Raw genomic sequence first — 22,413 nt, 5'->3', positions numbered from 1 at the left:
TCACTGTACAAACACACATATACACATACTGTACATATACATTCACTGTAAAAGCACACATATACACATACTGTACATTAAAGATTAAAGATTAAAGATTAAAGTACCAATGATTGTCACACACACACTAGATGTGGTGAAATTTGTCCTCTGCATTTGACCCATCCCCTTGGGGAGCAGTGGGCAGCAGCGGCGCCGCGCCCGGGAATCATTTTGGTGATTTAACCCCCAACTCCAACCCGTGTTGCTGAGTGCCAAGCAGGGAGGTTATGGGTCCCATTTTTATAGTCTTTGGTATATATACAAGTACATATGCACACATACACTCATGCACATAATCACGTTTCATCAAACATATATTAACGTTGTTGCCCTAGGGTAAACTGGGTATAACACATGGCACACTGACAAAGCTTAACCTATTGTTACTATAACAATCTACAAGGTTAATGTAGGTTGCTTCTCTTTCTTCCCCTCCATTTTTCTGCATTCTTTCGTATATCAAGCTATCATTACGTATATGTATTGTTGCATTTGAACAATTGTATTGTTGATAATAAAGGTAAAGTATTGGTATTGTTTATTATCAATAGCGCTATTTCTATTGGTACTCATATTGCTTAATTTTTAATGTAATAATGCTCATTGTCATTTCTGTATTATTTTTCATTTTCACTAACTGCTTATTTGCTATTACTTTTACCATCATATTTGTACATGTAGTATTTGCTGATGTTGCTCTGTTGTTGTTGTTGTTGTTGTTGTTGTTGTTGTTGTTGTTGTTGTTGTTGTTGTGTTTGCTGTTGATGTTTTTGTGTCTCTGTCTAATCCCCCTCTTGTCCCCACAATTCCCCCCTCTGTCTTCTTTTTTTTTTTCTTTCTATCCCCTCCTGCTCCGGCCCGGCTGCACCAAATGATAATATAAATACATTTAATAAAGTCAAATACAAATAAGTCAACAAGAGAAGTATCCTACACTTCTCTTTTGTAAAGTAAATCTGAACAGCCGATATGGGCATCTACATCTACTATATGATTTGCCTGAGAAGCTGGGCAGGACATTATTTTTAAAAAATATATATAAAAAAAATAAAAAAAATAAAAAATAAAAATAAAAAAAATAATATGTCCGGGTGGAAAGTCGTTCAGTACACCTCAGAACCGAACCGAACCCCCCGTACCGAAATGGTTCAATACAAATACACGTAGTGTTACATCCTTAGTAAATACATAAACTTAGCGTTATTTAGTGGAACGATTGTACTCATTTGAAAACGTCCTTAAGCGTGCAATTACATTTTCGCATTCCCTGGATTCATACGCATGCGGAGATGCGGGAGTGCATGAATTCCAATGGGGAGCATGTCTCGCCAAAACACCAGCAAAAAAGGGTTGCACTCGGCCTCCAAACTCTATTTAGCACGATGGCTAGCCGTTGTAGTACGACTCCGGGGAGACAAGCGGATCAGCGTGTTGAGCAGGCGTCCACACCTGCTGCTATTTAATAACAGCGGTGCGGTCTTTAGCACGCGCTGAGTTGACTCCAGGCGGAAGTAAAATGAGGCGACCGGCTGCAGCAGACCAGGAAGGTCATCAAGCTCTGTGCACATACACCATGGCCTCTGGCGTGGGCCGCTTCACGGAGCTTCGAGACGAGCTGCTGTTGCTTAAATGCTGCCTGTGAAAGTGCTTTGATAGGCAAAAGAGCCTGCTTTTTAAATGTTAATATCGCCGACAATAACCCTCATTTAGTCGTAGCGGCCAAAACTGTGATCGTGATTAAAACTTAATTAATTGTGCAGTCCTCATGTGGGAGATACAATACACCCCATTTTCTCAACCTTGACATACATGGCCTTCCTCTCTCGCCTTTCAAACCATGCATTCTATGTACTGAATATGTAAGTTTTTGTCCTCAAACGAGTGCTGTTTTTCTTTGAGGTGCAGGTAGACAACTGAGTCTTGACCTGAAGAGTTTGCCCGTCAGTGCTGTGTCTGCTCACAGGTTGCTTGGCTTCCTCAGTACATAAATCAGTGCATTTGTCACCAGATTTGATTTGTTCTTTTTTTATGAAGTTTCTGGTCTTTGGGGTGCACCAGCCTATGTCCCAAGATGTTATTGGGTATACATTTGTTTTGTAGTCCGTAGTCACAGTATTATCTTGAAAATTAAGCATAAAATATGGTGTGTGTCTGCACGTGCCTGCTGCCGTGACACAGAGGATACAAAAGTTAGTCAAACCGACAGTGGAAGGAATACAAATAAATTAATATGTTTAAATTTCACTGCCAAAGCATTTGTCAGATATGGTAACAATATGAGTGTAATCAATAGTGCTGATGTTACAGCAAAATGTTACAGTTTGTTGTTGCAAGGTAGCCATACAATAACTCACAGGATGTAATTTAACAGAATTATTATTGTGTTACTGAAGAGCAGTGTCGTGTAATGCATTTCATACTTGGGCCTTCAGTGTGGATTTAACCATCTTAACCCACCTCTTATTACCACTATCATGTCACAATTACACTCAAAGTTTGATATAGTGCGGTCTCATATAACATTTTACACATTTTATATTACACGATCGCGCCATGAACCCCCACTGTTTGCCCGTTTTATTCCACCAGAGTCAAGTTCGTTATTTTTTTTACCAAATGTGGCCTATGGGGGTAGATAATCTCTGAAGCCTGGAGGTCTTCAACAATGATTGCCTCCGCCGCATCCCATGGTGCCGACGCATTGATCACGTAACTACTGCCTGTCTTTGTCAACGGCTGAATCTACGGCCTCTTCCTTCTATGCTGTTGCAAAAGGGGTTAAGATGGTTGGGTCATGCGACGAGACGGCCGGAGGGTGAGCTGGTTCGCAATGTCCTCCGCCCACCTCCACTGCCTCCACTGGCGTAAGCGCATTGGCCTGAAAGCTGAAGACCTGGGCAATGACGATCAAGGAGGTCTTCTTCGAACTCTCGGGTCTGCAGGTGGTCGGCCTGCGCTAGTGGAACCTAAAATTGGTTTGCCATCTCCTGCGACCTTGCACAGGACCGCCGTGCAAGGGCCCCCATGGTTTGGGATGTTGTCAGGGCCACTTCCTGGTGAATAGTGCCCGGCCCATTCGGTGTCGTGGCAGCACAATCCACCCGTCGCGTCCTACGGAGTAATTATCCACCAAGCAGGTTTAGGCAACTGAGCTACGTGTATTAATTTTTCGAAAAGAAAAAGGTAAAAAATAAGGATTTTTATATGATGCGATCTCGGTAATAAAGCGATCAGTGTTTTATGGACCCCAGGGACTGTGTTATACCGAACTTTGAGTGCCTGAATAATATAAGAAAATGCAAAATAACACGATATGGTATTGGAGAGAGAGGAATTCCAATGTAAATTCAAGGTAAATGCACTTTAAATGTCCATAAATTAAATTATATTAGCGTCAAACCTAATGTATAATCAAGTTAATGTTTTTAATTGTATTTTAGTTAAGGGTACCCATAAGTTTGTTAAAGTCATACATTCTTTTCAGGCCAATTCAAAATTACGGATTGAGCGTCAGTCAAAAATAAAATGAGCAAAACAAAAACAAATAAAAACTCAAATCTTTTGCAGATTTGGAGGAAACCTGCCACTAAAATAGGATGTGAATTTGTGAATGTACACTGGTCATGTTGACCGTGTTCAATGCAATGCTAAATTAGCAATCAGCTGCATGGGATTTTAAATGCTGCCAAAGGACAACTTGACATTGATGACAAGTTTGCACGGGCAATTGTATCCAGTTCAATTCAGTTAATCAAAGCAGAAATAGAAATAAAGTTACAAAATCCTTTCATGGAGCGAATAGTGGAGTTTAATCTGTAAATGTGGGTCAGTCTTTGTTTTTAGTGTATAGTAGATGTTTATAGTGCTGCTGGCCAGGCAAAATAAACTGTTTTTTAGTCTGCTAGTGTGGGACTGGATTGACCTAAAGCACCTTTCAGAAGGCAGCAGGTCAAACAGGGTGTAAGGGGTCTCCGGTAATAGCCCTGTTTTTTTCTGAGGCAGCAGTTATCATGTGCTGAAGATCAGGGGTGTCAAACTCATTTGTGAAAGTGCCAGTCGCATCAATAAGACAGTCTATGTGACAAAATGTCATTTTTACAAATCAAATATGTCTAATCAAAACTGACGACCAACAATATATCAACTCGTAGCTCAGACCCATCTCCGTCCCAGTCTATAGCGCTAAACCTTCTGGGTAATGTAGTATATTAATAGACATTTACAGAGATACATCTACATTTTTTATGTATTTTGGCTCTTGTTTTTTGCCCGCCATTCCCGCCAATAATATCCCGTTCTTGCTTCTTGTCCTCCGAAGCTCATTGTGACGCTGCCTTGCTCACTTGTGAGTTCTTAGTCCCTAATTTGGAGTATTTTTGACTTTTTGTCCTGTTTTTCCTCCTTTTCCTTTTTATACTATACCTTTTATTTTCCACAACCTGTTTTACGCTGTTTTTTTTGCTAAGCAGAAAGTTTTTTCTTATCTAAGCAGTGTTGCCACAGTTACTTTCAGAAAAGAATCTAGTCACTGCTTTAAAAAGTAACTTAGTTGTTTTTGGCAGACTCATCTTAGTTTTAGTCTTAATCTTTCTAAAGAAAAAACATCTTAACGGTTTAAAGGAGACTTAAACCGATGTTAAACAATCCCTAAGCGACAAATCATAAGGTTCACTTATTTTGGCGTGAGTCAGCACGCAGTTTTGGATGCCTCTGTTTTGCAGCCTGGCTACGTTGCCACATCACAGCCAGACGGATGTACTTGTTGGAACCTTAAGTCAAGCTCAAAGAGTTTGTTTCAAGCTATGAAGACAAACAAAAAGTTAGGATAAAGTATTATTTTTAGGGCTGTGAATCTTTGGGTGTCACAAGATTTGATTCAATACCGATTCTTGGGGTCACGATTCGATTCAAAATCTATTTTTTTCGATTCAACGCGATTCTCAATTCAAAAACGATATTTTGCCGATTCAAAACGATTCTCTATTCATTCAATACATAGGATTTCAGCAGGATCTACCCCAGGCTGCTGACATGCAAGCAGAGTAGTAGATTTTTGTAAAAAGCTTTTATAATTGTAAAGGACAATGTTTTATCAACTGATTGCAATAATTTAAATTTGTTTTAACTATTAAATGAACCAAAAATATGACTTATTTTATCTTTGTGAAAATATTGGACACAGTGTGTTGTCAAGCTTATGAGATGCAATGCAAGTGTAAGCCACTGTGACACTATTGTTCTTTTTTTTAAAATTGTATAAATGTCTAATGATAATGTCAATGAGGGATTTTTAATCACTGCTATGTTGAAATTGTAACTAATATTGATACTGTTGTTGATAATATTAATTTTTGTTTCACTACTTTTGGTTTGTTCTGTGTCGTGTTTGTGTCTCCTCTCAATTGCTCTGTTTATTGCAGTTCTGAGTGTTGCTGGGTCGGGTTTGGTTTTGGAATTGGATTGCATTGTTATGGTATTAATGTGTATTGTTTTGTTGGATTGATTAATTTATAAAAAATTTAAAAAAAATAAATAAATGAAAAAAATAAAAACAAATTATTTTTTTTTTTTTTTTTTTTTTAAATGAGAATCGATTCTGAATAGCACAACGTTGGAATCGAGATTTGAATTTGAATCCATTTTTTCCCACACCCCTAATTATTTTCATATAATCTCGGCATCGGCATAATAACCCCGACATGCAACATGCAGTGACATAAATGCTGCTAATGCTGCAGTCTCATTTGTTGCTGTTGGCGGTCTCATCCAGCCCCCACAGTAAGGGTCATGGGATTTTGTGGGTGGCATCTGTAAATATATCTTTCCTGGCATACAAAGTAGGTAGGCATACAAACACACACATACGTTACGTCCTAACACACACACACGCAAGATAAGTGTTTGCCCCCACACACAAACAAGTACACCCTCTTATGACCTTGCCCATACTAAAAGAAGACATATCGTGTGCAAGCAAAGCAAAAACAACACTTTATTTAAAACAAGGTAAACCCTAAAAAAAACATTTCTTATCACGGTTAATGTGAGCAAAATGATCACGGTTATCATTATTATTGCTGTATTTTCAAATGTGCTCAACATTTTCAAAAAGTACCTATACTGAAATCTTTTAACCAAGTTTTATGGAAAAAAAACAACCCACAAACAACACATAAAAAATAATTTCCTTTGTAAAAGAAACAGCATTGTAGATTAAAAAAAAAACCAACTGTTTCATATACCTCATATACCTGTTAACACGGACCACTTGTACAGGAAAGGACAGAGCAGGCTGTACTTCATGAGTAGGCTGCGCTCCTTCAAGATTTGCAAAAAACTCTTGTGAATGTACTACCAGTCTGTGGTTGCCAGTGTTCTGTTCTACATCGTAGTGTGCTGGGGGGGCAGTACATCTAAGAAGGACAGCTCCAGACTGGAGAAACCGATCAGGCGGGCCGGCTCTACGATCGGAATAAAGCTGGACTCACTGGTGACGGTGGCAGAGAAGAGGACATGTGGAAAAACTAGTGAGCATCATGGATGATGCCAGTCACCCTCTGCATACTGTTATCAGTAGCCAGAGGGGCCTGTTCAGTGCTAGACTACTTCATCCCAAGTGCAGGACTAATAGACTCAAAAACGATTTTGTCCCACACGCCATCAGACTGTACAACTCCTTTTCTGGGGGTGGGGGGTACGAGGATGACAGGGGATGCAAAACAATAACATATTCCCCCATTATTTATTATTTACTTTTTACAGTATATCTCACTTCTGTACACTGCTGCTGGAATTTAAATTTTCCTGAAGGAATCAATAAAGTACTATCTATCTATCTATCTATCTATCTATCTACAGTATCTCAAGTAGAAACTGAATGTGCATATGAAAGCAACACAAGCATATAAACAAAGTAATATGGCAAAAAAAAAATGACATTAATAAATCAAATAAATGTGAAAATTGTGCAACTTAGCACTTTATGGATATAAGAGATTAACAAATAAAAACAAATGTAAGAGTTTTGCAAGGTGGCACCTAATGGTCATAAGACATAACTGCACTTTTTGTCCATATAGATAAAAATAGTGTTTAAGTATGAGATCTAGTTTTATTGTAATGTCTAATAAAAAGGCTATATATAAAAGTTATCCATACATCTAAAGACACATATTTGTCTTTTTGTTCATTAATAGTATCAGCATGTCATCTTTTTCTCAGTACATGACGCTTTTATCTCTACTTTTACAATTTGATAGAAGTATTTTTTTTAAGTTAGGTACATTGACATGTACTAATGTATGTACATGTCGATGCTGTATTGGGACAGATCCATTAAGATTTTGAGCAGAAATATGTCTTATAGGAATTAACAACATCATCTCAATGGTTTTTAAAATAATACATATGTGACATAAAAAAAAAATTAAAAGACTACGCGCAATGTTCAAATTTGACAGCGAACGCCAATATTTTAGGGTTTCTACACCCAGAACGTGAATATTGGATCAATGTGCATGTGACAATAATTTCAATATTAGTAACAATTTAAAGTCTGTAGGATGATGTATGACATAAGTTATAAATTGGGGGCGTGGTTGGGGGCGTGGTTATTTACAGCTAGAATTCACCAACTCGAGTATTTCATATATATATATATATATATATATATATATATATATATATATATATATATATATATATATATATATATATATATATATATTTTTTTTTTTTTTTTTTTTTTTTTTTTTTTTATTTACATATAAATAAAAGAAATACTTGAATTTCAGTGTTCCGGTGGCTATCCATTAGATGGCAGTATTGTCCTGTTTAACTTCTCCGTTCATGATGAGTATATCATTTCGGCCACCGTGTTCAATGGAGAAGTCTGTTCTACAAAATTTACAGGCAACATACACCTTCCCCTTCGAACTGTCCTGGATGAACTGAAATTCTTGTTTCCATTCGTTTTGGAACTTGCAAGCGTATTTCTTCATCTTGCTCGTCGACGGCGTCGCCATGTCTGTAATTTCCTCGTTCTTCTGCTTCGTCTCCTTGTTGTGTGCGCAGTTGTGCACTCTACTCTCTAAAAGCCCTAGATGTTATGACGTCATTGGGCAGGCAAGCTGTTTATATTGTGGGAAAGCGGACGTGAGAACAGGCTGTCCCCACTCAGTCTCAGGTCCGCATTGAGCTGGAGGGGGCGTGGCCTCCAGCTCCGGCTGAATACTGGGAGTTTGTCGGGAGAAAATCTCTGCCGGGAGGTTGTCGGGAGAGGCGCTGAATACCGGGATTCTCCCGCTAAAAACGGGAGGGTTGGCAAGTATGCGTAATGCTCCGCATTCCATCAAGCGGTGCGTCTTAATAGCTTACCAAAGTTTTACTAAAACATTTTGACAGATTTTTGAGCGGCGTGTGTAATGTTCCATATTCTCAATAGAACATCAAAGTTTTGGAGACGCTTGCTGACGTCAAACTGCAGTCCACATGTATCTCTTATGTGTGACTGCCATCTACTGGTCACACTTATCATTTCACCATGTATCAAAACGAATTTGCTTTGAGGTCAGGAAGCACAGCCAGAATTAATCCGTACATTAGACGCACCGGGTTATAAGGCGTACTAATTAGTTTTGAGAAAATTAAAAGATTTGAAGCGCGCCTTATTGTCTGAAAAATATGGTGATTTGATCTTTAATCATATTTATCTTGGCGGACTGCAGGGAGTTTAAGGTATATCAAGGCTTTTTCCATTTCTTAAAGACCTGTTAGATTGCTAATTTTAAAAAACCTTTTTAAAAACCCACAGAGAAATTCTATGGAGTCATATCCTCGTCTTCTCTGTGTCCATTTCTCCAGGGGATTAGCAGTGATTATAAACTCAGCGGTGCAAGGCGTTGCAGTAAAATGGCCAAAGGAAAGATCGATTTCTGTTTAAACTGACTTAATTTAACCCAGACTATTTACACTAGCAGGGCAGGGAGACATTCGATTGCATTAGCAGGGTATGGATTTTAGCCTTGTGAGATGAGCAAGAATAAAATGGGGCGAGGTTACGAGGCCTGACACCGTTTAGACTCTCCGCACACGTACGCACATAATCAGAAAGCATTATTTTCTGTTGATCCCTCAATATTTTCCCAGATAATGTTTTCATCTCCACTAAAAGTCTTAACTGGTTATTGATACTCACAGAGGGGAATGGTGATGACAGAAGAGCACGGTAGGAGCAATGTCACTTTTCCTAAAAATGCACGGTCATTTGTGTATACCCACTGCATGATTTCACATAGCGCCTTATTTCCATCAAAAACTCCCACCATCATGACAGACTTACTGAGAGCCAACAATAACTACTTTGGGACGAATGATGATCAGAATCTGAGTATACAAAACATGAGCGACAAGTTTTAGAAGCTGGGTGTTAAGCAGATCCAGCTCTAGTGAAATACTAAGCATCATTGCAAAGTGTAAAACAAGAAATGCAAAGTACGAACATAACATAGCAGCCAATGTTTGCTCTCACTCAGATGCCGACTGATGGGACGTTTATATATTTCAGCACAAGACTCTGCTCCTTGTTTTATATGATTAATTTAGCATAATCCTCATGCCTCAGGTAAAAAAAAAATGCTTGGCTCTTGTCGCATCCTCGTCCATGTGTCTCGGTTGAATTTTAAAGTTGACCAAATTCTCGGCTTATGGCCACAACCTTGTACTATACAAACTTGAGACATGATTTATGATCTAGCATTAACTTTTCTAAACGCAGTAGTTAGCTAACCCATCTGTGAGCAAGGCGCTGTGTTACTCAAAGTAGTTATTCGGTGTTAGCTCTTACAATAACTAAGTCACTATAGCTAGGTCAATATGCAGGTCACGGCATGTAAATGGAGCGTCGTTGGCGTTGGATGTTTTTTAGAGGGCTTTATAGGTGTAGTTCATTACCTGCATTGTTAGCCGCCTTTTACTAGCAGATTTTCAACATTTGGAAAGCACATGAAAGATATGTCTCACATAAGAAATGCGAATCCATCCATCCATTTTCTACCGCTTGTCCCTTTCGGGGTCGCGGGGGATGCTGGAGCCTGCTGCATTTGGGCGGAAGGTGGGGTACACCCTGGACAAGTCTCCACCTCATCGCAGAGACGGTCAAAATTCCCCCAAAAAAGTGCAGTTCTCATCAAACAAGTTACATTACCAAGAACAAGAAAGTTTGATCATATTACGCTTATACTGGCTCACCTGCACTGGCTTCCTGTGCACTTAAGATGTGACTTTAAGGTTTTACTACTTACGTATAAAATACTACACGGTCTAGCTCCATCCTATCTTGCCGATTGTATTGTACCATATGATTCCCAGAGCCCAAAAAAAGTCTGCGGGCTATAGAGCGTTTTCTATTCGGGCTCCAATACTATGGAATGCCCTCCCGGTAACAGTTAGAGATGCTACCTCAGTAGAAGCATTAAAGTCCCATCTTAAAACTCATTTGTTTACTCTAGCCTTTAAATACACCCCCTTTTTAGACCAGTTGATCTGCCGTTTCTTTTCTTTTCTCCTCTGCCCCCCTCTCCCTTGTGGAGGGGGAGTAGCACAGGTCCGGTGGCCATGGATGAAGTGCTGGCTGTCCAGAGTCGGGACCCGGGGTGGACCGCTCGCCTGTGCATCGGTTGGGGACATCTCTGCGCTGCTGACCCGTGTCCGCTCGGGACGGTTTCCTGCTGGCCCCACTATGGACTGGACTCTCACTATTATGTTGGATCCACTATGGGCTGGACTTTCGCTGATATGTTGGATCCACTATGGGCTGGACTTTCGCTGATATATTGGATCCACTATGGACTGGACTTTCGCTGATATGTTGGATCCACTATGGGCTGGACTTTCGCTGATATATTGGATCCACTATGGACTGGACTTTCACAATATTATGTCAGACCCACTCGACATCCATTGCTTTCAGTCTCCCCTGGGGGGGTTACCCACATATGCGGTCCTCTCCAAGGTTTCTCATAGTCATTCACATCGACGTCCCACTGGGGTGAGTTTTTCCTTGCCCTTATGTTGGCTCTGTACCGAGGATGTCGTTGTGGCTTCTGCAGCCCTTTGAGACACTTGTGATTTAGGGCTATATAAATAAACATTGATTGATTGATTGATTGATTGATTAATAGACATCACATGGTTTCAACATGCCTGAAAAGGAATGGGAAGACGCATAGCATATTATTTTTTTAAATATCAATCAATCAATCGATGTTTATTTATATAGCCCTAAATCCCAAGTGTCTCAAAGGGCTGTACAAGCCACAACGACATCCTCGGTACAGAGCCCATATACGGGCAAGGAAAAACTCACCCCAGTGGGACGTCGGTGAATGACTATGAGAAACCTTGGAGAGGACCGCATATGTGGGTAACCCCCCCCCTCTAGGGGAGACCGAAAGCAATGGATGTCGAGTGGGTCTGACATAACATTGTGAAAGTCCAGTCCACAGTGGATCCAACACATCAGCGAGAGTCCAGTCCACAGCGGGGCCAACAGGAAACCATCCCGAGCGGAGACGGGTCAGCAGCGCAGAGATGTCCCCAACCGATGCACAGGCTAGTGGTCCACCCGGGGTCCCGACTCTGGACAGCCAGCACTTCATCCATGGCCACCGGACCTATGCAACTCCCCCTCGCAAGGGGGAGTTCCATTTTTTTTCCTAATGGTTCTTTCATATTTTACGTATGTTTTACATGTTGACACTTACAATATTGTGTTTGCTTACATTTTGTCAATTGAAGGTAAACTATTGTTATCGTTTGTGTCATGCAGGACAACAGCTAGGTTAGATAATCACATATCTGCTTAGAGGTCTATGACCGAACAACTTAGATTGCTCAAAAAGGTTCATTAAGTCTTCTTATTCATATACTTTTCAAATGTTCTTGTAATCAGACTATATTTTCGGTATATTAGATGGAATTTTTACCTGACATGTTTCGACTGTCATATATATATATATATATATATATATATATATATATATATATATATATATATATATATATATATATATATATATATATATATATATATATATATATATATATATATATATGTATATATATATACATATATAATCTCATATTTAACTACAAGATAAAATTGATATTTTCCTCTCTTGGGTTCAATTTCCTCAAATCAATCAGCATCTTTTCCATTGAAAGTGAATATAAAAAATAACATTTAAGCCACTATGCTTTGTTTATGCAGCAATGGCCTCTTACCAGCAGAGAGCAGCAGCATTCAAAGCCAGCATAGTCGTTATTTTCAGAGTTTATTTCAACCCATACAAAGGGAACAAGCTTATTTTGCCAGAATATGAACAAAATATTGGTATCCACAACTCACTTTTTGTAATAAACAACAAAAAATGTTGTTCATCTGCATCTTGTATTTCAGTAGCCTATGCATTTCTTTCTAGTTCAGTTTTTTTTAATCAAGCAAAACCCTCAATCTCCTGTCTGTGAGTCTGACATGATTCTTTTTCAAGATCACATTGGTGAATCAGGCCAGTTGGGCTTCTGATTTGTGTCACTTTTTTTTTTCTAGTTGACCACAAATTAATTTGCATATTCTAATGTCAATTGTCAAATTGTTTGTAAACACAAGTTTACAAACTATAGACCTTTTTCCTTACTTTCAGAATTTTCTAAAATTATAGAAAAATTGTTTAACAACAGAATGGACTACCGTAATTTGTAAACAAAAGTGGAACACAGGCGAACAACCAAAAAGGACACAGAAATAACATCTCAACATTGATGGCATTAATTGATAGAATGGAAGTGATTACCAATCCACTAAATGGTAAACAGTGTGCAGATGCAGTGTGTATGGATCTAACAAAGGAAATCGACACAAGTAATCATGTATTAAATAACAAATTAGAACAGTATTGCATCAGGGGGTCGGTTTTGAACTGGGTAAGAAGCTACTTAACCAACAGGAAGCAATACATGAAGCTAGACGAACATACATCCACAGCGTAAACTTTATCTTGTGGTGTACTGGGACCATAATTGTTAAATCTCTGTACAAACGACATTTGTAAAGTTACAAATAACTTAAACTTAGAATTATTTGCACAAGACACGACTGTGTTTTGTTCAGGAGAGAACACACAGAAGCTAATACAAATAACACAAAAAATTAACAAATTAAAAAGATGGTTTGACAAAAACAGACTATCATTGAATCTCAGTAAAATGTTAATAATTATTTTCGGTAGCAGCACGAGAGAAAATCAAACACATACAAATAGACGAAGTAGACATTAAAAAAGTAAAAGAAAACACAGCTTGGGTGTAATGATAGATGAACAAATGAACTGGAAATCTCATATAAAATTATACACCATAAAGTGAAAAGAAATACATATTTGGAATAAACTAACACCATAACCATGACACCATAACTTGTCAGGTAAGTCAACCACTAGACCAGGAATGGTCAAACTACAGCCAGTTCTTCATCATATGAAGCTTAGCTTCTCCATCCCTCACAACCCATCTATCCATCCATTTTCTACCGCTTGTCCCTTTCGGGGTCGCAGGGGTGCTGGAGCCTATCTCAGCTGCATTCTGGCGGAAGGTAGGATACACCCTGGACAAATCTTCGACTTTTTAAGATTTTATTATACTGTAGTTCTTTTAATAAATACCCTTTAACACCAATGCTAATACAGCAACAGGATTTGCAAAGCTAGTTTCAAACTCCCATATGTCTTGAACCATTAGGGCAGGACTATTCAACAACATCATGAAGAGGGCCACAATTTCAAAATCCCAAGGGCTCTGGGGCCCGACATCGAAATGTGGATGTTTCGTCAAAAAGTCCCCCTGTGGGTTATATTTCTTTGAGACTGTGCTTACTTAATTGCAAAGTAAACACGTCGGCTTTCACACTGCACTGTCAAGGAATTCATTATTCTGCCCTCGCTATTCGTTTCCAACATGTGCAGCTAGTTAACAGTATGAAGAAAAAGAAGCTCCAGTTTTTGTTGAGGACTTATGTTTTCTCCTTTTGAATTATTTTCCTTCCTTACTTTTATTTCGTACACTTCTTCATTATTTTAGGTTTGTAAGACTGAAAATATAAACATAAAATAAATGTAGCAAAAGTATATTGTCCATTGTGTATTTTACATAAATAAAATAGGTTTGGTATTGAATATATACACAATAAACTACTAATGTTTACACATATAGAAATTACACAACATTCACCCACCAAACATTGTATGTGACTTATCACTATTAGCGTTGTCGCCCTCTATTGGTTAAATCCAGCACTACATTTATCAAACAAGGTACGATCATTACTCTCAGACAAAAATCAACACAAAATACAAAATACATTACAAAGTCAGCAATTTCAATACAAAACAAACTAAATATCTTCATGCACAATATCTACTTACAAATGTTTGACCAAGTTTGGTGATGGAGCTTACACGCTGTGATTTCTACCATTGTTGCTGCTTGTCTGGATCACTGTGTCCATCGCTTAAAAGGTCCGCCAGAAAACAAAGGTAGAACATTCATACTTTGTTGTCCAGTCGTTGTTAAAAGTCAGATTTTTGCAATTTATTTAGATTTTTTTTCCAGGGTTGAATGAGTAGTCTTCTTCTACAAGAGGTGGGGTAAGTAATTGATTTTTAGATGCATCGCATTTCGGACATGGACGATTATAAAATCAATGAGTAAATATCAATAATCGATGTATTTATTGTAAATAAAGTAATGCAGACCGTTCTAAAATTTGTCTGACTGCAGCGAGCCACCTCACTTAGAGATCCGACCAGCTCCTTGTTTTAGGGCACTTGGGTTCCATTTTCGCACATATTTCCATTAATTTATTAAATGTGATGGAATTAATTTAACTGTTTGATGGATGGATGGATGTTTCTTATTACAAATGCACTGTTTTACAACTTGCAAGTGATAAACGCTTATCTAGTGAAACAAAGAAATCGCATCAATTTACATAAATTAAACATGCACCAATAATCGATTTTTAATTGATACGTAGCTCCTGAATCGTAATTGTAATCGACTCGTGAGGTGCCCAAAGATTCCCACTTCTATCTTCTACTCACCCCACTGCTGCTTCACTGTGACACATATGCCTCACTGTTGCCCCTGTGGGGTGGCGGGTGTACTGCATACATACTCAAACCCTAGTTTTAATGGTTTCGTCAAGCCTTTTTGGGTGATGCTTGACAGGCTAAATGAAAAGCTTTGGCGGGTCGCCAGTTGAATAGACCTGCAGAAGTGCAATCTAAATAATTCCACTGGTTGATGAACCTAGGGGTCGCATGCTTTTGGTGATATACATGCCATTACGATTAGAGATGTCCGATAATATCGGGCTGCCGATATTTTTAGCCGATAAATGCTTTAAAATGTAATATCGTAAATTATCGGTATCGGTTTCAAAAAGTAAAATTTATGACTTTATAAAACGCCGCTGTGTACACGGACGTAGGGAGAAGTACAGTGCGCCAATCAACCTTAAAGGCACTTCCTTTGCATGCCGGCCCAATCACATAATATCTACGGCTTTTCACACACACAAGCGAATCCATGCATACTTGGTCAACAGCCATAGAGGTCACACTGAGGGTAGCCGTATAAACAACTTTAACACTGTTACAAATATGTGCCACACTGTGAACCCACACCAAACAAGAATGACAAACAGCATTTCGGAGAACATCCGCAACCGTAACACAACATAAACACAACAGAACAAATACCCAGAACCCCTTGCAGCACTAACTCTTCCGGGACGCTACAATATACCCCCCCCCCCCCCACCTAAAAAAAAAACCCAACCTCCACCTCCTCATGCTCTCTCAGGTAGAGCATTTCCCAAATTCCAAGCTGCTGTTTTTGAGGCATGTTAAAAAAACTAATGCACTTTGTGACTTCAATAATAAATATGGTAGTGCCATGTTGGCATTTTTTTCCATAACTTGAGTTGATTTATTTTGGAAAACCTTGTTACATTGTTTAATGCATCCAACGGGGCATCACAACAAAATTAGGCATAATAATGTGTTAATTCTACGACTGTATATATCGGTATCGGTAGATATCGGAATCGGTAATTAAGAGTTGGACAATATTGGAATATCGGATATCTGCAAAAAAGGCCATTATCGGACATCTCTAATTAGAATGTTACAGTGTACATGGACTCTGAAAAAAGTTATGCATGCGTTTTCATGCATCACACCTTAATTTGAAATAATTTGTTACATGCACAACACATACCGTAAACGGAAGTAGAAAAAGTAAACAAACATGGCTCTGTGCATTTCTGCTTGTCCGACGTTGACATGTTATTTATAACTTTTTCCTTCTGTTCTCTACTTTTGTTTTACCTCTCTTTTTGAAATGGAGCTGTTCTGTGCCCTCCAGACCAAACTTTTGTTTTTGCTAGTCTGTTTTAGAGCAACAAACTCAACAGTATATAGGGGCTACTTTTGTACATGTTGAATGGAGGGAGACAGCAGCAAGACAATCGCTTAATTCCCAGACTATTGCCATATTTCCAGACCAAAGACCGCACTGGGATAGAAGCCGCACCCACAAAATTTTTAAATGATAAAAATATATTACCATATATTTGCCGCACCACACTTTAAGCCGCATATATATACATTGTGAAATGAGGTATTACCACAAAAACATGTTGTAAATGTTTATTTACATACCTTAAGTGTGTAAATGGCTGATCAACCACAATAGAAGTCATTGGACGCTAGCTCTCCAATCGACCAAACAGACTCAATAAGTCCACGGTGACGTTTGGCGAAGTTTTTGTGGAATTTGTGGGGGAAAAAAATGCCGTTGTAAGTTAATGATACTAACACAGACACTTGTAAACGTATTAGCATATAATGCTAACGACGCTAGCTTCATTACATTAGGATAGCACGTACAAATGTGCACGAAAACACTCCTACAGACATCACACATGGTGCAGTTTAATAGGTAAAAATTGTTTTAGTTCAACTGTGAAACTTACAAATGTTGCTTAAAGTTATGATTGAAAAATCCTTCAGCAAAAACGCTGTGGACACTTAATTACGGAATGAAAACAGGAAGTACATTCAACCCGCAATACCTGCAGTGAGAAAAGCCATCCAAAAGATGGCGCCATATCACCAAAAATAAAACACCATTTCAGTCCTCTGGGTTTAATGCAAACTATTGAACACATGACATTATCGTCATTAGCGGGAACAAAATCCATAAATCAGTCGCTCTGTCTAATAAGCCACTCGGTTCAAAATCTAGGAAAAAAGTAGCGAATTATTGTGACGATCTGTCACTTCATGTCTGATTATGTTTCCTTAGTTGGTGTTTATTTCCTGTCAGTGCTCTTATTTTTGTCCCACTTCCTGCATTACTCCCTGAGCGCTCCTTTCCCTCTTCTGTCCCTGATTGGCAGCCTGGCACACCTGGTTGCAGTTGCCAATCAGGCTGCTGTTTATGCCTACCTCGCCTGTTAGTCAGGGCTCAAGGATTAATTATGTAAATTATGTTATGCCCATTTGATTGTAGACTCTTACTGACACCTTGTGGCGATAGGGAATCACTACGCTTGATCTGTTAGGTACTTCCGAGTTGACAATTTCAGTTTTTGAGACAAATGAGAAGCAGACAAGTTGTGTTAGCTCTTAAAAGCCTTGGAAAAGATAAGTATGTAAGTCAACTGTTTAACTTGTTTATATAACTCATTTTTAAGGTGGAAAGGGGTTCAATTTGATAGTAAGATGTTTATGGAAAAACAATTTTTGTGCACTGTTTTGAGGACTTAAAAATGGCTGCCAGTCATATATTTCCACCACCGAAATAGTTTCCACATTCAGAAGTATTTATTTGATGATAGTATTGTATATTTGTGTAAAGCTAATATTTACATAGTGTGTATTACATTGCAGTATGTTATTTGAATCACATAGCTTATACATTTGTCATTGTCATACTTGCCAACCTTGAGACCTCCGAATTCGGGAGATGGGGAGATTTAGGGGGGGCGGGGTTTGGTGTTAGCGTCCCGGAAGAGTTAGTGCTGCAAGGGATTCTGGGTATTTGTTCTGTTGTGTTTATGTTGTGTTAAGGTGCGGATGTTCTCCCGAAATGGGTTTGTCATTCTTGTTTGGTGTGGATTCACAGTGTGGCGCATATTTGTAACAGTGTTAAAGTTGTTTATATGGTCACCCTCAGAGTGACCTGTATGGCTGTTGATCAAGTATGCCTTGCAGTCACTCATGTGTGTGTAAAAACTGCATATATTATGTGACTGGGTCTGCACGCTGTTTGAATGGAGGAAAAGCGAACGTGACGACAGGTTGTAGAGGACCCTAAAGACAGTGTCTTTAAGGCACGCCCCCAATATTGTTGTCCAGGTGGAAATCCGGCGAAATTCGGGAGAATGGTTGTCCCGGGAGATTTTCGGGAGGGGCACTGAAATTCGGGAGGGTTGGCAAGTATGGTCATTGTGTGTATCATTTTCCGTTTTACAAGTAAAGTGCAAGACAAAAGTGAAGAGAAGTACAAAACTAAAGTAGTGTGCAAGACAAAGCAAGATCAACAACAATAAAGAGCCTAAATGGATTAATCTGCTTTGGAACTTTATTGGAACGTCTTGGATTGTTGGCTGTCTGCCAAGCTGTATAACCTAACATACAGTGAGGGCAGAACAAAGGACCTTTTGCTGCATGCATTTTGAGTACAATAAAATACTTTTACCTGCACGTCGTCCTGCTGTTTCCTGCATCTTGGGGTCACAACTATTGCAGCCAGGCAAGTTCCTTACACTTATAGTCCTGAATTTACGATAGATGTAGTCCTCCGTCCATGCACCACAAAAACAAGGAGGCACTGGATAAAAGTGAGGAGTAAAGACTGGCGGGACAGGATTGTTCTCTTAGAGTTCAACAATCAAGAGTGGAAACAAAATTGTTGCATGAACACGACCATCATTCGTGAAACTTTGCTTACTAATTAAAAGTCATATGGCCTCAGAACCAGTTACCGTGAGAGCTCCCGTTCCTCTCCTCATGCGTATCGCATGTACAAGCTGGGTAGCTGTGCTGAATACCGAGTTGTTGCGAACCAATTTGGAATTATCAAGAGCAGCGTCAACAAGTTAGTTTATTTATTTGGTAAAAGAATGGTTCAAGGGCCAATTAAACAACTAATGTGTGCACCAACTGACGAAGAGGCAGGAGAGATTGCCAGACGGTTTGATTTATCACATCATATCATAACCATATCATGTTATGGGTCTCAAAGGTGGAACGCACATACCCGTCCTTCCTCCCTCAGATGGCTATCAGAACTTTGTGACTTGCAAAGGATGGCCGTTTTACATACTACAAGTCTATTAACAAATGTTTTAATCTAAAAATAGTAGATGTTTTTGGCCAATTTCACAATGAATCCCTCCCACCCACAGTGTTTGGAACATCAACTGAAAAACGCCAGGCAAAGCACACGATGCTGATGCCATACGCCAATCAGGCCTCTTCCAAAGGACTCATCTGTTGCCCAAAGTAAGATTTTTTTTTATGAGGAAAGAGAAAATATCTTTAAAGCATTCACTGTGTACTATATTGCTTGCATTTAAAAACAAATGGATGTCAATGTGCTTGCAAGCTAAAAATGTAAAAATATACAGTATAATCTACTTTTCTTTTTCTGCAGCAGAGCATGAAAGACCATTCAGGGAAAGACATCAAGCTCTTAAAGGTAAACTGCAATTTTTTGGGAATTTTGCCTATGATTCACAATCCTTATATAGAACAAGAACATATGATTTTCTTTTTTTATACATTCTAAATATTAAATAAATGCTATCAAATGTCCGCTCACTATGGAGCCTGAGGGAGTCATTATATTCTGCCAATAAATCCCTTAAAAACATCCAAACACCTCCATTAAGGTTTTATATATGATGTAAGTATATATGTAATGTAGTAACATTTACAACATTTACATTTAATATTTACGTATTTTGATCATTTTAAGCTTACGCAGCGCATTAATTTAAAAAAAAGTTCCCTTTTTTTATATAGTTCACTGATTATTACTCACTGCAGTCTTCATGAGAGGCACAAATCATACTAAAACATCACTTACTGTACAATGTCTGCCGTCATTAGGATGCCAACTGCTAGGATGTTCATATATTCCCGTTTAGATCAAGAATGACTCATAATCCTTGCGAAGAAAAGAGGTGTGGAACCAAGCGTCTTTTCTGGCCATCTCGCCATGTCCAGGTCTAAATTGGCTGTGAAAGTGTACAAACTTGTAGGAATATGTCCTCATCCTTCCTACTATCAATTGAGAGGCACAATTTATAATCTACAATAAACTTCCACATGCAAGGAAGCCGATTACTACTTGATGTCAATATAGGCACACAATCTCTGGATCACGATGCCGCTATAAATCTATCCATTTCCATTGTCCCTTTCAGGATCGCGGAAGGTGCTGGAGCCTATCTCAACTGCATTCGGGCGGTAGGCGAGCTACACCCTGGACTAGTCACCACCTCATCGCAGGGCCAACACAGATAGACAGACAACATTCATACTCACATTCACACACCAGGGCCAATTTTGTGTTGCCTATCAACCTATCCCCAGGTGCATGTCTTTGGAGGTGGGAGGAAGCCGGAGTGCCCGGAGGGAACCCACAAAGTCACGGGGAAAACATGAAAACTCCACACAGAAAGTTTGTCTGAATTAGCGCTTATAATAACAATATCACTAATACTTGGTTAATATTCAAGTCACGAAATGTAAATGGAGTATCGTTGTTGTTTATTGGGTTTTATGGGCGTAATAGGAACCTTCCATTGGCTCCATTGTAAGCAGACTTTTTTATTAGTTAGAATGCATTCCAAAAAAAATCCATCTGTCGTCATGTCTCTCATAATGATTGTGAACTATAGGCAAAAAAAAAAAATAGTGCAGCTCCCCTTTAATTGCTGGCGACCAAGACACTCCTTGACTGGCTGAGGGATACACAAACCACCTTGCCTGACTCCTGACCAGGAGTCCTTTTTTTGAGGTGGTACTTGGTGGAAAAAAGTTGGAGAACCACTGGGTTAGACATTTGATGTTTGAGCGCAACTCTTGATGATCTTGATTTTGATCATTCTATTGATAACCCTTGATGCATTGCCTCACTCCTCTGCCATATACTAAATGACAGTATCCTTTCAAAATACAGGGTTATATAGAAATAAATCCCTTTATGAGCTGATAAGATAAGATGGTACATCTTCTACGGGTGGGAAGGCAGTTTAGATATGATGATAAGTCTGCCTCTTCTTTTGTAATATCGGTTTGAGGTTGAATTTTGTGCAGTATAATCAGTCCTATATATAGATAAAGTATATAGCCCTTTTCTACTCTAAAAACAGTGATGGATCAGTGATAAGTACCTCTTAAGACTCAACCTGCACTCACATATTTTGTCAGAACAAAGTGTCGATTGACATTTTTAGACATGCGTTTTCTCTGCATATTTGTCTTTGGAGTGATAGCCAGTGCTCCTTGTGCTGCAGCCCCATCAGGAGATTATGTTTCTCGGCTGCATTCTGTTTTCAGTGGGTCTACCAGGAACAAACTACTACTCATCTCTTTCGATGGGTTCCGCTGGGATTATGACCAAGACGTGGATACCCCCAATCTGGATAAAATTGCCAAGGATGGAGTGAAGGCAAAGTATGTCACCCCGCCATTCCTCACTATCACCAGCCCCACGCACTTCACCCTGCTCACAGGTAATAAACAAACAATATTAGTTATTGTATATATTTTCCTGTAAATGCCATCTGTAACATTTTAACACATACAATGACTCTTCTTTACAATTTGCCTAAAAGGTAAAAATAAGAAGCAAATAATATACAATAAATAGATATTTAATGAAATACGGGAGTAAATACAGACAGAAAAATTGTATTATGTAGAAATACATGATGTATCATAAATAAAATTTTAGAAAATGATAACAACATAATTTGATGGGAAAAAAGCTTTTAAATCAGGGGTCCCCAAACTTTTTGACTCCGGGGCCGCATTGGGGGAAAACAATTTGGCTGGGGGCCGCGCCATATATATATATATATATATATACATATATATATATATATATATATATATATATATTATGTAAATGTGTGTGTGTGTGTGTGTGTGTGTGTGTGTGTGTGTGTGTGTGTGTGTGTGTGTGTGTATATGTATATGTCTATGTATATGTATATGTCCATGTATATATATATAT

General features: G+C 38.8%; 1 protein-coding gene across 1 annotated transcript in view; it reads left to right on the top strand.

The window, feature by feature from the left end:
• The first annotated feature begins 2,872 nt into the window (after window positions 1–2,872).
• Window positions 2,873–22,413, top strand: part of LOC133656388 (ectonucleotide pyrophosphatase/phosphodiesterase family member 7-like) — a 37,107-nt gene continuing 17,566 nt past the window's right edge. The window contains exons 1-2 of the mRNA XM_062057476.1: window positions 2,873–3,069; window positions 21,735–21,910. Coding sequence (XP_061913460.1) covers window positions 2,873–3,069; window positions 21,735–21,910 — 373 coding nt within the window. The remainder of the gene's footprint in view (window positions 3,070–21,734; window positions 21,911–22,413) is intronic.

Source organism: Entelurus aequoreus, linkage group LG08 (assembly GCF_033978785.1).
Source record: "Entelurus aequoreus isolate RoL-2023_Sb linkage group LG08, RoL_Eaeq_v1.1, whole genome shotgun sequence".
NCBI classification, from domain to species: Eukaryota; Metazoa; Chordata; class Actinopteri; order Syngnathiformes; family Syngnathidae; genus Entelurus; species Entelurus aequoreus.
This window is presented reverse-complemented; position numbering and strand designations above follow the sequence as displayed.